This window comes from Carassius gibelio, chromosome B24, assembly GCF_023724105.1.
Source record: "Carassius gibelio isolate Cgi1373 ecotype wild population from Czech Republic chromosome B24, carGib1.2-hapl.c, whole genome shotgun sequence".
Classification (NCBI taxonomy): Eukaryota; Metazoa; Chordata; class Actinopteri; order Cypriniformes; family Cyprinidae; genus Carassius; species Carassius gibelio.
The window spans coordinates 16599909-16614079 of record NC_068419.1 but is presented as its reverse complement, the minus strand read 5'-3'; the positions used below and the strand labels follow the sequence as shown (position 1 = coordinate 16614079).

Here is a 14171-nt window from a genome sequence, read left to right as displayed (position 1 = left end):
GTTCACGGTGTTTGTGTGAGTTCACTGTGTGTGTCTGTGTGTGTGTTCACTTCTCACTGCTGTGTGTGTGTGTGTGTGTGTGTGCACTTGGATGGGTTAAATGCACCAATTCTAGGGTTACCCTACTTGGCAAATGTCACGACTTTCTTTTTTCCCTTCCACAGATCTTCTTTATGCACCAAGAGCTTGTAGCCCTCCAAAGAGAAAGGAGAAACTGAAATGGCATCATGTGACCGCTTTAAAGCTCCTGTGTGTGGCACGCACTGTTCAAACAGAAACATGTACAGAAGGTGCTTGACCAGTGAAAGCACATCATGTGTGTTCTCTGTGTCTAAAGAGACGTGATGGGTCAGTGATTGAGGTACCGGGGCGCTGCCGTCCAGGACGCTGCTGAAGAAGCGCAGCAGCTGCTCCAGATCCTCCACAGGCTCCGCCGGCAGGAAGTACTGCTCGTTTGAGGTGTTGAGGATGATGATGCTGGGCACAGACACCTCGCTGTGGAGGAAGAGCACACATCACTCACAGCAGAGGAATAAATCACTAGTATTCTCAGCAGCTAAAAAGTGCTTATCTTTTGCTGTTGGATGTCAGTAGGAAATATCATTTCCAAACATTAATTTTTCCATTAATTGCAATAATACAGTGAGATGATTACACCAAATGTTATTTTCATTTAGTTTGAAGAAGTTAATTGATAAAGAAAATACATTCATGACATTATTCTTGACAGCATCCTCATTTTACAGCATTTTTACACAAGTGCCTAAAACTTTTAACAGCACTGCAGCTTTGCAGGAGGTTTCTCGAAGCGTCTCGAGACACAGATCTTCTGGATTGAGTCTGTCTCAGTCGGTTCTGTTTCTTCGTGTCACTCCAGACAGACTGAAGATGATCAGATCACATCTGTGTGTGAAGATGCAGACACACTCACCCCATTATCAGACTGTTGATATAGCCGTTCCCGTCCATGTGGCCAAACTGGAAATCCCTGCAGGACAGCACGAGAGAGATCTTCTGATCATTACAGAAACACTGAGCGCAGACAGAAAGAGCAGCTGATGTTGCTCGGACCGTGTTCATCTCTCAGCTCTAATGTCTCTATGCTGTTCTAGAAATAACAGCAAAAACACAGCAGCTTACACACTGTTAACTAGCGGTTGTCTAGTTGGACCAGGACAAACATGACAAGATTCTAGATATTTGTCTGTCCAGACTGAAAAACTAAATAAGAACACAGTATTTCTGATCATGACAACTGAGATATATCTCGACTAATATGATGTGCTTTCTACTGCAAACAAAGTCCATCTTGAAACTGAAAAAGAATTTAAAAACCCTCTGTAAAAAGTTTACTGTCATAATGCGTGTGATAATTTGATGTGGTGTATATATAAAGGATGTCTGTATGATTACATGTACACTTAGTTCATATCACAATACAAGTTTGTTCAGTATTTGTAATGCACTGAAACATGTGATCACGCATGGAAAACTTGAATGATTTCCGATTTCCTTGGGTAAAAACAATAATAGGTGATCCCAGGAAACTGTGAGTAAAAGCTCTGAATAATGATTATGAAGCAGAAGAACAGCAGATATGATATCCTGATCTACAGCAGCTGGAGTCTCTCACCTGTTGAACTGATCTCTGTGTTCAGCAGCAACTCTCTGGATCAGACCTTTCAACCTGAACACACACAGATGAGTTAAACACAGAAGAAAACACTGACACCACAGCGTCACGACACACACACACACACACACCGTCTCTGTACCTGCCGCTTCGCTCGGTCGGATCTTTCTCATCAGTGACGGCGATCGCCACAAGTTTACCTGAGAGATAGAGAAAGAGAACAGTTCCTGATCAAGAAGAGAAAGAGAAAGAGGCTAACAATAGTTTACACTCTTCAGAAATCCAGTCTAAGCGTTGATTTTGTGTAACAGTCAACATGTTTCATGATATGATCAGAAGTCAATGTATGATCATTTCATACGGAAAGCTCAGACATCTGTGTAAAGCTGGACACACACACACTTCACGACTAGCGGAAACTAGGGCAAACGACAGATGTCTGTGAATATAAACTTATGAAAAATGAACTTGCCAAGTCTGACACCTATAGTAGTGAATATAAAACCAGATCATATTTTAGAAAAACAGCACTTACAAATTAATGTTCACCTTTTATTTGTATTCAGCCTTCATACAAGCAAGTTATGTGAAATCACTGTCAAATAATGGTCTCAGATTCATATAATTAATATTAATATCTTTAACTTCAAACTGTAGCCTAACATTCACTACCAGTCAAGAGTTTTTGAAAAGTTAGATTTTTAATGTTTTTAAAGAAGTCTCTTCTGCTCACCAAGCCTGTATTTATTTGATCCAAAATACAGCAAAAACAGTAACATTTTGAAATATTTTTGCTATATAAAATAACTGTGTACAATGTATTCCAGTGATTGCAAAGCTATATTTTTTTGCATCATTACTCCAGACACAAGATCCTTCAGAAATCATTCTTATATTCTGTTTTGCTGCTCAAAAACATTTATTACTATGTTGAAAACAGCTGAGCAGCTTTTTTTCAGGTTTCTTTTTAGAAAGAGTTTAGAAAAACAGTATTTATCCGAAATATAAATATTTTGTAATATTATAAATGTCTTTATCATTACTGTTCATCAGTTTAAAGCATCATTGCTAAATAAAAGTATTAATTTCTATAATTTTTTTCCAAAAAAAAAAAAAAAAAAAAAAAGAAAGAGGAGAAAGAAGAAATGGTGACTCCAAGCTTTTGAATAGAATAATGTATAATGTTACAAAATATTTGTATTTTAGATAAATGCTGATCTTTGGATATTTCTATTCATCAAAGAATCCTGAAAAAAATGCACACAACTGTTTTAAATATTAATAATACCTGGAGTAATGATAAAATACAGCTTTTATATTCACAGGAATAAATTACATTTTAAAATATATTCAAATAGAAAGCAGTTATTTTAAATAATGAAACTATTTTAAAATGTTACTGTTTTTGCTGTACTTTGGATCAAATAAATGCAGGCTTGGTGAGCAGAAGGGACTTCTTAAAAAATAAAAATAAATGATAACATTAAAAATCGTACTGTTCTAAAACTTTTGACTTTTAGTGTAGGCTGATTATTCTTATAGACTGAAACAAATGTGCTTTAGCCAGTATAAAGAGTATGAAAAGTGCTCCGAGTTGCTGCAGAAAAACAGAGAAACAACAGAAGCATGTTGTTTGAGATGGCTTATTATTGAAAATGCAAACTGATTGTCTGCCAGCAGTAGTGAGAGGTGCATGCTTTATTCGTCTATGACTGGACAAATTCTGCAGAAGCTAAAAACACAAATCACTCACAAACACAGTAGCATCTACCCGCCCCACCAGAGACAACACCGCTGCGTTTACCTTTGTTTGTGCTTAAAATAAAAGAAAACCTTAGTTTTTTGTTTTTTGAGTTACACTTTATTTTGATAGTCCACTTTAGACATTTTACTAACTGTAAGTAACTTTGCAACTACATGTCTACTAACTCTCAGAGTGGACTGTTAGGTGAAGTTTAGGGTTAGTAGAAGAAGCTGACATACACTTGTAAAGTTTCTCACAGTTTCTCACTGTATGTTGTGGACACATCAAAATAAAGTGTTAGAAGATATTAAGCAGACAATCTACTACTCTAATGACTGCTAGTTGACATATAGATGCAAAGTTATTTACTGTTAGCAGAATGTGTAAAGTTGACGATCAAAATAAAGTATTACCATTTTTTTTCTGCTATGTTGATGTTTTTCCTGATAAATGTCTTGAATACATTTTGCATTAAGTCCAATGCTTCTCATACTTTTTGTAATTAACCCTTGCGTAGACAAATTTCATTACCTTGGACCATGTCTTTTCAGTTCCCTTAATTATAACATGTCCAGTGCTATTACTAAATGTTTAGTCAGCAATATATTAATTATCTCATGTATGTCTAAAATCAGGTATTAAAAATTAACTGTTACATTTCCTGAGATTAGAACGAATTATTACACGGCTCTGTGGAATACTTGATTCTAATTGGTCAGTCGCAAGGTATATCCCTTGATAACAAAACAGGGGGGCAGGGTTTCATATTTTATTGGCTAGCGGACCCCCACCTGCTGTTAGCATTCCATTGACTCCCATTCATTTTGGCGTCACTTTGACAGCGAATAACTTTACATCTGAGGCATTTAACCCTTATGCGTTGTTGGGGATGCAAAGGTCTCTCTCACACTAAACACACACACACACACCCACACAATATAATATGCTGTTATACTCCATATAGCTTCATATACAAGTCAGAAACTAAGCCTTTTTTTGTACAGGCCTATCTAAAGGGTTAATGGTCCCACCTAGTGATCAACTGTAAAAAATAACACATTTTACCTCTTCCTAACAGGGAAAACCACAAACAATCAAAATTGCATGATTATATGGTGTCATGGCTTTGCAATCAAAAAAAATGTCATTATAATGGAAGTCAATGGGGCAAAAACAGCCACCAACAATAAATGAGGGAGAAAATTTTAAATCTAATGGTGCACAAAAACTAAACATGCATCAAAGCCAATATTGCTACTAATCTTTGACATGCCCAAGACTGTTATGAAAAGTTTTTTTAAAAATCCAGCCACAATTACTTTTATATTGAACATAAGTCATTTTGCCCCCCGCCCCAAATCAGTGACATCATTTATGAACTTGGTAATTAAAGAGTTAAAATCTTGGATTAAAAAAAACGTAGTTTTGATCAGGACTGAGGTTGATTAATAGATTTATGCAAAAAAAAAAAATAAAAATATCTGATACAATTTTACAGCAGTTTAATTAAGTGGATGTTTTCATCCACGAACACAACGAAAGGGTAGTGAATTCGAACAACGCACAAGGGTTAAAGACTCCATCTGTCCATTCATTATTTCTAAAGAAACACGAAAATGTATAAAAGGCTCAATTACCTTGTATCTTACATTGTGGTCCCGTAGAAGCATTTTTGTAAAAATAGGCTAACGATTGCGTCATAACCTGCGACTCTGTGTCGCACAGTAGAGAAATGACCGTATGGACAGGAGAAGCTCGCAGGCAATCTTTTACTGTTTATGAGGCTATCTGGGGACGTGGAGGCATGAAGTCAAGGGAGAAGCCCATAGAGAGTCCATAAAAGACACGGGACAAAATTACTTACGTCTGCAAGATTCGGTGGGAGATTCATCTTTCTCTTGGCACAGTGATTAGAAGACGTACAGGTTGCTCACGTGACATCTACGCAGAGATGTATAGTAACAAAGTAGAACTACTTCACTACTGTACTTAAGTACTAAAAGGCGGTATCTGTACTTTACTAGAGTATTATTTTTTTCTCCTACTTCCACTTTTACTTCGGTACATATTTTCGCTGAGTATAATACTTTTACTCCGATATTTTTTTTATGTGCTGCATCATTACTCGTTACAATTATAATAATGTTACGAATCATTCCATTACAAACCACTGCCAGAACTGTAGATGGCAGATTTGATGAAGCTGGCACATCATTGAGCGAATCAAGCGAGACTGCGCGTGCTGACTGAACTGCTGTGAAGAGAGAAATGAACACCGAGCCGAGACAGATAATGACTCGTTCACGAGTCAAGAACCGGTTGCATCGGTTTTCGGATGACCAGTAACGTTAGTTCTTTCTGACAGTTCGATTCAATAAACCAGTTGAAGAAAACAGTTCACCAATTCTTTTGCGCTCGATGCAATGGCGTCATTGGCGTTGACTGCACATGGGCTCATAACACTAACACAGAATCAGTTCAGAATCAATCACCAAAAGAATCAGTTCGGTTCCAGACGCTCTGTGTGTCGGTTTGCTTCACGCTAAATCACACATGCGCAGTATCATCAGCTCCTCGGTTCAAGAATCGGACGCGTCTGACAGAAACGGTTCTTGACTCGTGAACGAGTCGTTATCTGGCTCGGCTCGGCGTTCATCTTCAGTTCTCTCTTCACATCAGTTCAGTCAGTGTACTGTTTGAGTCAATGAATTACTCCTGGATATTGGTTTGTTTTAACTCAGAGGGAGTGTCAGACACATTAAACAAGTTAACAGCTTAATTCATCTGTGGATTAATGCGCATTGGAGACGCGAACTGTTTAAAACGATTCAGTTCGATTTGGTGGACTGTTTCAAAAAGATCCGGTTACATCGAATGATTCGTTCGCGAACCAGATATCACAAACTGCTTTGTTTTTAACTGTCTTACAACAGACACGGAAGAGAAGACAATGCTGAATAAAGTCGTAGTTTTTGCTATTTTTGGACCAAAATGTATTTTCGATGCTTCAAAAAATTCTAGATGACCCTCTGATGTCTTAGGGGTTTGAAACAACATGAGGGTAAGTTATTAATGACATCATTTTGCAAATTGGGCTAACTAACCCTAGTAACCGTTTTTTGTTTACAAGAAGTTACAGTCAAAGGAATTGTGATTGTCCTTTAGGTTAATCATTTGAAATAGTAAAAACAATATGTTCCAACTTTTGACTACTTTCTTTAATAGCTACATAACACAATACTTCTACTTTTACTTTCAGTACTTGAGTAGTAAATTTTAAAATAGACTACTTGCAATACTTAAGTACAAAAAATGTTGAATACTTTAGTACTTCTACTTAAGTGTGGTGCTTAAAGAGCACTTCTACTTCTACTCAAGTCACTTTTTTGATAGAGCACTTGTACTTTTACTCAAGTATGGTTCTCTAGTACTTTATACATCTCTGCATCTACGTCATCAAGCTCAGTTTGAGTCTGCGCAGTACGCTCGACCCACAGGAAGTGTGTGCTTCTAATTGACTTCACTTGTCTCCGTTGAATCCAATGGGGTCGATGTGTCCATTTCTTTTGTCTGTCTATGGTAAAAGCTAATAACACAGGTTCAACCGGGTAACAGCTGTCAGCGCTGTACTCTTGCTTGAACAATAGTTTTTTCTTGAAAGCTTTGTGTTTGTTTAGCGAATAAAATATTAAAACTCGATTTAAAATGGTGTACAATTGTTTAATTATGTCATCCTGCTATCGCGGACTCACTCTCGTTTCATACAAACACAGCTGCTGCCATTCTGCTACAACTGTTTTGTACACTGTAATGGATTAAAAGAGAACTAACAAACTGGTAAGGTTTTAAAACATTTTTGTCCTAATTATTTTATTGCTTTAATTATTTTGTGATCAAATACGTGGTTTGTCTGCACTGTTAGCCTTAAATCTGTTTAGTTTGAATTTGATGCTTGCTCGCAACTGCTGTCTTCACTGAAGCTTTGCATTCAAATACTTCAACTCAAATCAATATTTCACGTCTAATTATTTATTTATGTGCCAAGTAGCCGTGTAATAAGTGTGATAATGTACTTCCAGCCGATTGATGATCACCCTGCGAGAACAACCGGCTGGATATACATTATCCCTTACATAAAACTTTGCTTAATAAATGCAAAGTAATGTCATTTCCTCTTCCATTTGACACAAAACTATTATATATAATTAATATATATGTATATCATTTTCCCCCCATCGTATTTGTGATTTACGAAGAAAATTAATTTGTCATCAAGTTGAAAGTTGAAATTGAAGTACATTTTTTTTTAATTAAATTAGCCTGTAGTCTATAGATATGTCTATAGTCTAATTAAAGTTTTAGTAACTTTTATTAGACTGTAGATCGAAATAAAATAATTATCTATCATCATTCAAATGGGAGAAATCACAGACAAAATTTAGGATAACTGACTGCAGAGAAAAAAACTAAACCATTTAATTTGCAGTTAACTTAAAAAAAAAAAAATTGACGAACAAATCAAGATGTTTTTTTGTAATCAAGCAAACATTAAACGTTTAAAATATTCTTTGTGAAAACGACTGTCTTTAGACACCACACACTATGTGAGTTTTTCTGCCGACTGCAAACAGAGACTGAGCTCTGTGTTCACTGCTTAACAGAAGCCAACACATGATGGAAAAATAACCATTTCAAAAGTATGTTCACAAATGTGTGGAGCACGCTGCTCAGTATTTAGTTGAATATGTCCGAGCGGTCTCACCTGTGTCTCCCAGCTCATACAGCGTGAAGCCGTCGATGGGCAGGTAACTCTGGAATCGCTCTCGGTTCACCCAGGACGACAAGCTGCCGTCTTCATACTCTGAAACACAACCGCCATCTTACTACACAGACAGAAAGCAAGCCATATACTTCTGTGACCAATGCACTGGTCAAGCACTGCACACACGTTCATGAGATGCTGATTCACGGTTTCTTCACTTACCATCGTATGTGAAATAGCTTCCATCTTTGAAGACGATCACTGAAGGCAATTCATGCAAAGCCACAGACTGCAGCAGAACAACGTATTTCAGTCAGATTTCATGTGATTGTTTAAAACAGCCGACTGGATGAATCAAACCGCAAGCAGAAGAATCTGAAAATGACTCAACTCACCTCTGGTAAGACGTCTTCAGACGCAGAGAAGAAATATGTGTACACAATGAGCTCCGACGCCACCTCGGTGTACTTCTCCTGAAATCACACAACAGCCATGTACTCCAGTAATGAAAGAGTTAAAGGGTGTGAAAGATAATTAATTAACATGAGCACAAAAACACTATGGTTAAAAATTAAAAGCTAAGATAAGAGTGATTGCAGATTCTCGCTCCATCAGCAGATCTGACTGCTCTGTAATAAACAGACACTTGTGCAGATGTTGTGAGGACGTTTAGAGGTTCTGCTGTTTATAGGACGTGCCTCCATCCGGTTCATGAGGAACTGCAGAGTTTGGGAGCTGATGGAAAGCTAATAATGAAACTGATATGGGTTGGTGTGATTATCAGGAGCAGTGTTGTCACGGTACCAAAATTTCAGTATTCGGTACGATACCACTGAAAATCCACGGTCCTCTGTACCAAAGCAAAACACAAAAATATGCTATAAAAAAAATAAAATAAATTATCACTAAAAATAAAACCAATGCCATTCTTTATACTTATTTAGAATTGTGTTTCAAGTTTTTCTACAAGTAATATAATTATGAAAAAAGTAAACAAGTTTCACCCAAATTTAATTTAATAAAATTTAAACACATATTATTTTTTGGTAAATAAAGGGGATTTGCTATTAAAATTAAAACATGGAAGAAATATTGTGTGATTTATTTCTTTAAAAAATTAAGTTTTATGAATTTTTTTTTAACATTAGTAGCAGTATCACATACATTCTACTAAATAATAGTAATATTTCTAGCACAATGCCTTCATGTAAAAGTGAACTTTTATTTTGACGGGTTACCGTGAATAACCTTTATCTTGACACTGGTTTTACTCAAATGAAAGGGTAAAATGCTTGTGAAGTGACTCAGAACAGTTCTGGTGCTGTTGTTGATGTATTTATGTCCTCATCGAGACTCGCTTCAGTCTCTGTAGTAAACAAACCATTCATTCATTCACACAGAGACACACAGAACATGCAGGATTCAGATTTCAACCAACATTTACAGATACTGATCCATATGGAGATTTGGTTTGATTCATTTATGCTAACTTTGACAAATTCCATGACTGTCCATATTAAAATGTAGGTTTCATTTTCATGACTGTATTTTAAGATTCCGTCCGCGTTTTCTGCTTCGGGGAAATCATAGCGCTGTATGCGTGAAGAACGGGTTGAGCGGGTACTCGGTACCACCGGTACTTAAAGAAACCTGCTACGGTGACATTTTAATTTTTTTAGTACCGACTTGGTGCCGAAGCTAGTCAGGAGTCTGATGAGCTGTGTGTCTGAGTGTGTCACGGTGTTCATTTACACGTGTCTCCACTTCAGCATCAACAAGAGCTCGAGCCGCTCAGTCCCAGAGTCCCAACACTGAGTGTACTTGTGTTAATAAATCTGTGAAGCTAGCACAAATCACATCTGCTTTGCCATAATGGGGTAGAAAATGAAACAAGATGAATGGCAGCAAGATAAAATGTGAGAAAATTAAGAGCTCTGGACACTGAATTAACTGTATAAAGGTTGTCAATAAAAGAATCAATTTTCTGAAAAAGAAAAAAAAAACACTAATACTAGATATTTTTTTGATATTAATCACGAAAACCGATGCAACCATTTCTTGACTTGAGAACGAGTCAGTCTGTTGTTAGTTATCTGGCTCGGCTTGGTGTTCATCTTCAGTTCTCTCTTCACAGCAGTTCAGTCAGTGTACTGTTTGAGTAAATGAATTACTCCGGGATATTGGTTTGTTTGAACTCAGAGGGAGTGTCAGCCACATTAAAAAAGTTAACCGCTTAAGTCATTTGTGGATTAATGCGTATTAGAGATGCGAACCTTTAAAACGATTCAGTTCGATTTGGTGAACTGGTTCAAGAAGATCCGGTTACATCGAATGATTCGTTCATGAACTGGATATCACAAACTGCTTTGTTTTGAACTCTCTCTCACAACAGACACGGAAGAGAAGACAATGCTGAATAAAGACCCTCTGATGTCACATGGACTACTTTGAAGATGTTTTTCTTACCTTTCTGGACATGGACAGTAGACCGTACACACAGCTTCAATGGAGGGACTGAGAGCTCTCGGACTAAATCTAAAATATCTTAAACTGTGTTCAGAAGATAAACGGAGGTCTCACAGGTTTGGATCGACACGAGGGTGAGTTATTAATGACATAATTGTAATTACTGGGTGAACTAACCCTTTCATAAACATGTGAAATCAGTTAGTTTGAAGACTCGGTCTCAGCACACACACATTCACATGCTAACTTCAGTTAAGTGTAGAAGACGGATTGAGCTGCTCACTTTCAGAGGAGACTCGCCTCCGACGTACAGAAAACACACACTGTGCCTCTTCAAGACGTGCTCGAACATCTGTCTGCTGGGCAGCGACCGCACGGCTGGCCTGAAACACACGCACGCACACACACACACACAGGGACACACACACACACACACAGGGACACACACGCACAGGGACACACACGCACACACACACACACACACGCACGCGCGCACACACACACAATACAATCATTTTGCTTAATGTTAGCTCAAGACCAACTATAGAGCTGGTTTATAACCGTAGATAAATTACTTCCAATAGTTTTAAAGTCTTAACAAGGTTTGGGGAAGGTTGAAAATTCACAAATAAAGCTATAGTTTTGACAGCATCTGAATTCAATTCTCACCCAGCCACTCTGTTGGCAAACTCAATAATGTCATCTTTGGTTCTTGGTCCCTTGTAATTATACGCCAGATCCCCCTTCAGCCTGAGAGAGAGAAGCACTTTGATTTAATCAACAACAATACAGAACAAATCCTTCAATCTCTGACTCATCATACAGCAAATGAACACGTGATGCCACGACATGCATCTAAAACATGTCATTCACACCTACAGTGAGTATTACAGTCTACAATCCCACTGAAACTGCAGCTTTATCAGATGCACAACTGAATGCAAAGTCATGTCAGATGCTTTTACACCAATAACATAATACTGAACCCTAGAAAACAAACAGAAACACCTAACCCTAATCCAGAATGTGAGCATGCTTTTACAGTAAGACTTAACCAATCACATTCAAACCCTTACCGGTCATCATTTAACTATTTATTAACCCTGTTTATATTAATCAGCGATACAGTTTAATAATCGGCAGATGTTTTGATAGACAACCTTCAACTGAGAGTCTATTTAAAAGTAGTGAAAGGGCATTTGCATACACTTTTTTTTTTCTTCCATCAATATGTTTATTGGTCTTTTTAGAATTTGAAATGATATACAACAGAACCTCCTCTCAGACACAAAATACAATGATATCATATATAAAATGTTATATCCATAATGCCCTTTGACACAAGTTAACAGAGACCAACCAACTCCCAGCAAGCAGATCACTAACTGTAAAATTATTCATGAGCGTCGTCCTCCTCTTGATCTTCTGTTAAGTCTGTGCCTTCTGCAAAAAGCATGAAAGGTCTCCAAATACTTTCAAACAAGTTCTTTTTTCCTTTTAGCAAGTATGTGATGCGTTCCAATGGAAGAGTAGCCAACATCTGCTTAACCCACTGTCCAATACTTGGTCTTCTTATGTTTTTCCAGTGCAGTGCAATCAACATTTTAGCTTGTAATAAACATATATCAATGAACAGCGTCTCACTTTTTGTATATCCTGTGTGCTTGGGATATAGGCCTAAAATTATAAAAGAAGGTTCCAAAGGGAGATCTTTAGAAATAATATCCTTCACAGTTTGCTTTATTGCACCCCAAAATGTCCTTATTTCTCTGCATTCCCCAAAACAATGGAACAATGTACCCTTTTCTTCTCCACACTTTGTACATATGTCTGGGATATTTGGATTGTATTGGTTTAATTTAACAGGAGTGACATGAACACGCATAAGCCACTTGTATTGTAATAATCTCAACCTAGAGTTTATAGTTTGTTTATGTGCTTTACTACAAGCCAATTCCCACTCATCTAGTGATACATTTATTTGCAGATCTTTTTTCCAGGCCTCTAATTTTAAGGTTGAATTATCTGGGGAGTGTGATAACAGTAGTTTATACAGTTGTGAGATTGCTCCCCTTTTAAAGCTATTTTCACTTATCATTTCTTCTAACTTAGGTTTGGGTGGTTTCCACAAATTGTTTTGTTTTGTTCCTGTATAACTTCTAAGTAGGAGATACTTGAAAAAACATTTCCTTTGAATGTTGAATTTGCGACTAAGCATGTCAAATGACATCATGTTGTCTGAGTCTGTTGGATATAGATCTTGAATTTTCTCCAATCCATTTAAAGCCCATTGCTTAAAGACTGCATCGGCTCTCCCCGGGGAGAGGTTTTGATTTCCCCAAATTGGGGTTAGTCGTGATAAAATAACTGGTTCTTTAATATACCTTTTAACACTATACCACACCTTAACCATGTTTTTAACTATTGGATTTTTAGTTTTCTTCATCAAATTAGTTTTACACTTTTTATTTATTTAATTTGTTATATTTATTTATCACCTGCTGGAGATCAGTTTTTCTGTGTAAGCAACTGTTTTCATACAGCGATAGCTGGACGCTTTTGTTCATATTAGGAATTTCCTGATATGACTTTCTGTGTGAGAGCGCCCTCTGGTGTCGAGTATGAATGAAACACACTGCAGGAGGGTTTAGCGCTCAGTGATGTTTATCTCACCTTATTCTGGGTCTGAATAAAATATTAGGTCATGCGCAGTCTATCCTGTCTCTATGAGTTTAAATCTATATTTATTCACACCAGCTCCTGAAAACCTCTATACGAACACATTTTACTTAAAAAAGTGCATGGGACGAATTTCCATAATTATAAAAGTGGGGGGGGGGGGGCATCTACGCCCCTGATTGCTTTAAATGGCACGCTGGGTTTGACTGATATCTGGCAAGCCATTGTAAAACTCCTTAATAAAGAAATGTTTTCTGTTTACTGTGTGTTCACATTATTGTAACTGTATAATTTATAAATACTACAGATGATTAACCCTCTATTGTCATGTAAATGATGCAATAAGTTATTGCCAGCAGCTGGTGTTGTGAAACAGGAGCAACATTTACTACAGTAACAGCAGCACACAAGACTCTCCCAGAGTCCTCCAGAGACAAGGACTGATCCAGCAACACATCCACAGACAGATATCCACCCCAGCATGCCCACCAAAGCAGTCATAGAGCTAATCAAATCAATATATACAATTATATAAATGCACTTTTCACATTTTCTTGTGAGGGACTCTGTCTGTCATTAAGAGAATTGTTAGTCTCATGAGGAATTTCATCAACACCTCGGTCCCCAGACTCCACGCCTGCATCTGACGGGATTCACAGAGAAACACACACACACACGCACGCACACACACGCGCACACACACACACACACGCACACACGCGCGCACACACACACGCGCACACACACACACGGGAAGAGACCACTGCAGATTATACTCACTCATAGTACACACATTATCAGCTGTCATAACGGACAACAGCCTTTTATAGGATATCATTTTCTACCTTCTTATGAGCCTCTTTCATTTTGAGACCACAGAAGGAGAA

General features: G+C 37.5%; 1 protein-coding gene across 2 annotated transcripts in view; it reads right to left on the bottom strand.

Annotated features, from left to right (window-relative positions):
• LOC128013590 (protein disulfide-isomerase TMX3-like) overlaps window positions 1-14171 on the bottom strand; it is a 32666-nt gene that overhangs the window by 13775 nt on the left and 4720 nt on the right. Inside the window, exons 6-14 of one of the 2 annotated variants that reach the window (XM_052596700.1) lie at window positions 11275-11355; window positions 10889-10988; window positions 8535-8612; window positions 8362-8428; window positions 8140-8238; window positions 1776-1833; window positions 1634-1687; window positions 932-988; window positions 366-495 (exon numbers count right to left, since the gene is read on the bottom strand). In XM_052596700.1, coding sequence (XP_052452660.1) covers window positions 366-495; window positions 932-988; window positions 1634-1687; window positions 1776-1833; window positions 8140-8238; window positions 8362-8428; window positions 8535-8612; window positions 10889-10988; window positions 11275-11355 — 724 coding nt within the window. Of the gene's footprint in view, window positions 1-365; window positions 496-931; window positions 1109-1633; window positions 1688-1775; window positions 1834-8139; window positions 8239-8361; window positions 8429-8534; window positions 8613-10888; window positions 10989-11274; window positions 11356-14171 lie in introns of those variants that run through there. The other variant, XM_052596701.1, reaches the window with a different exon arrangement.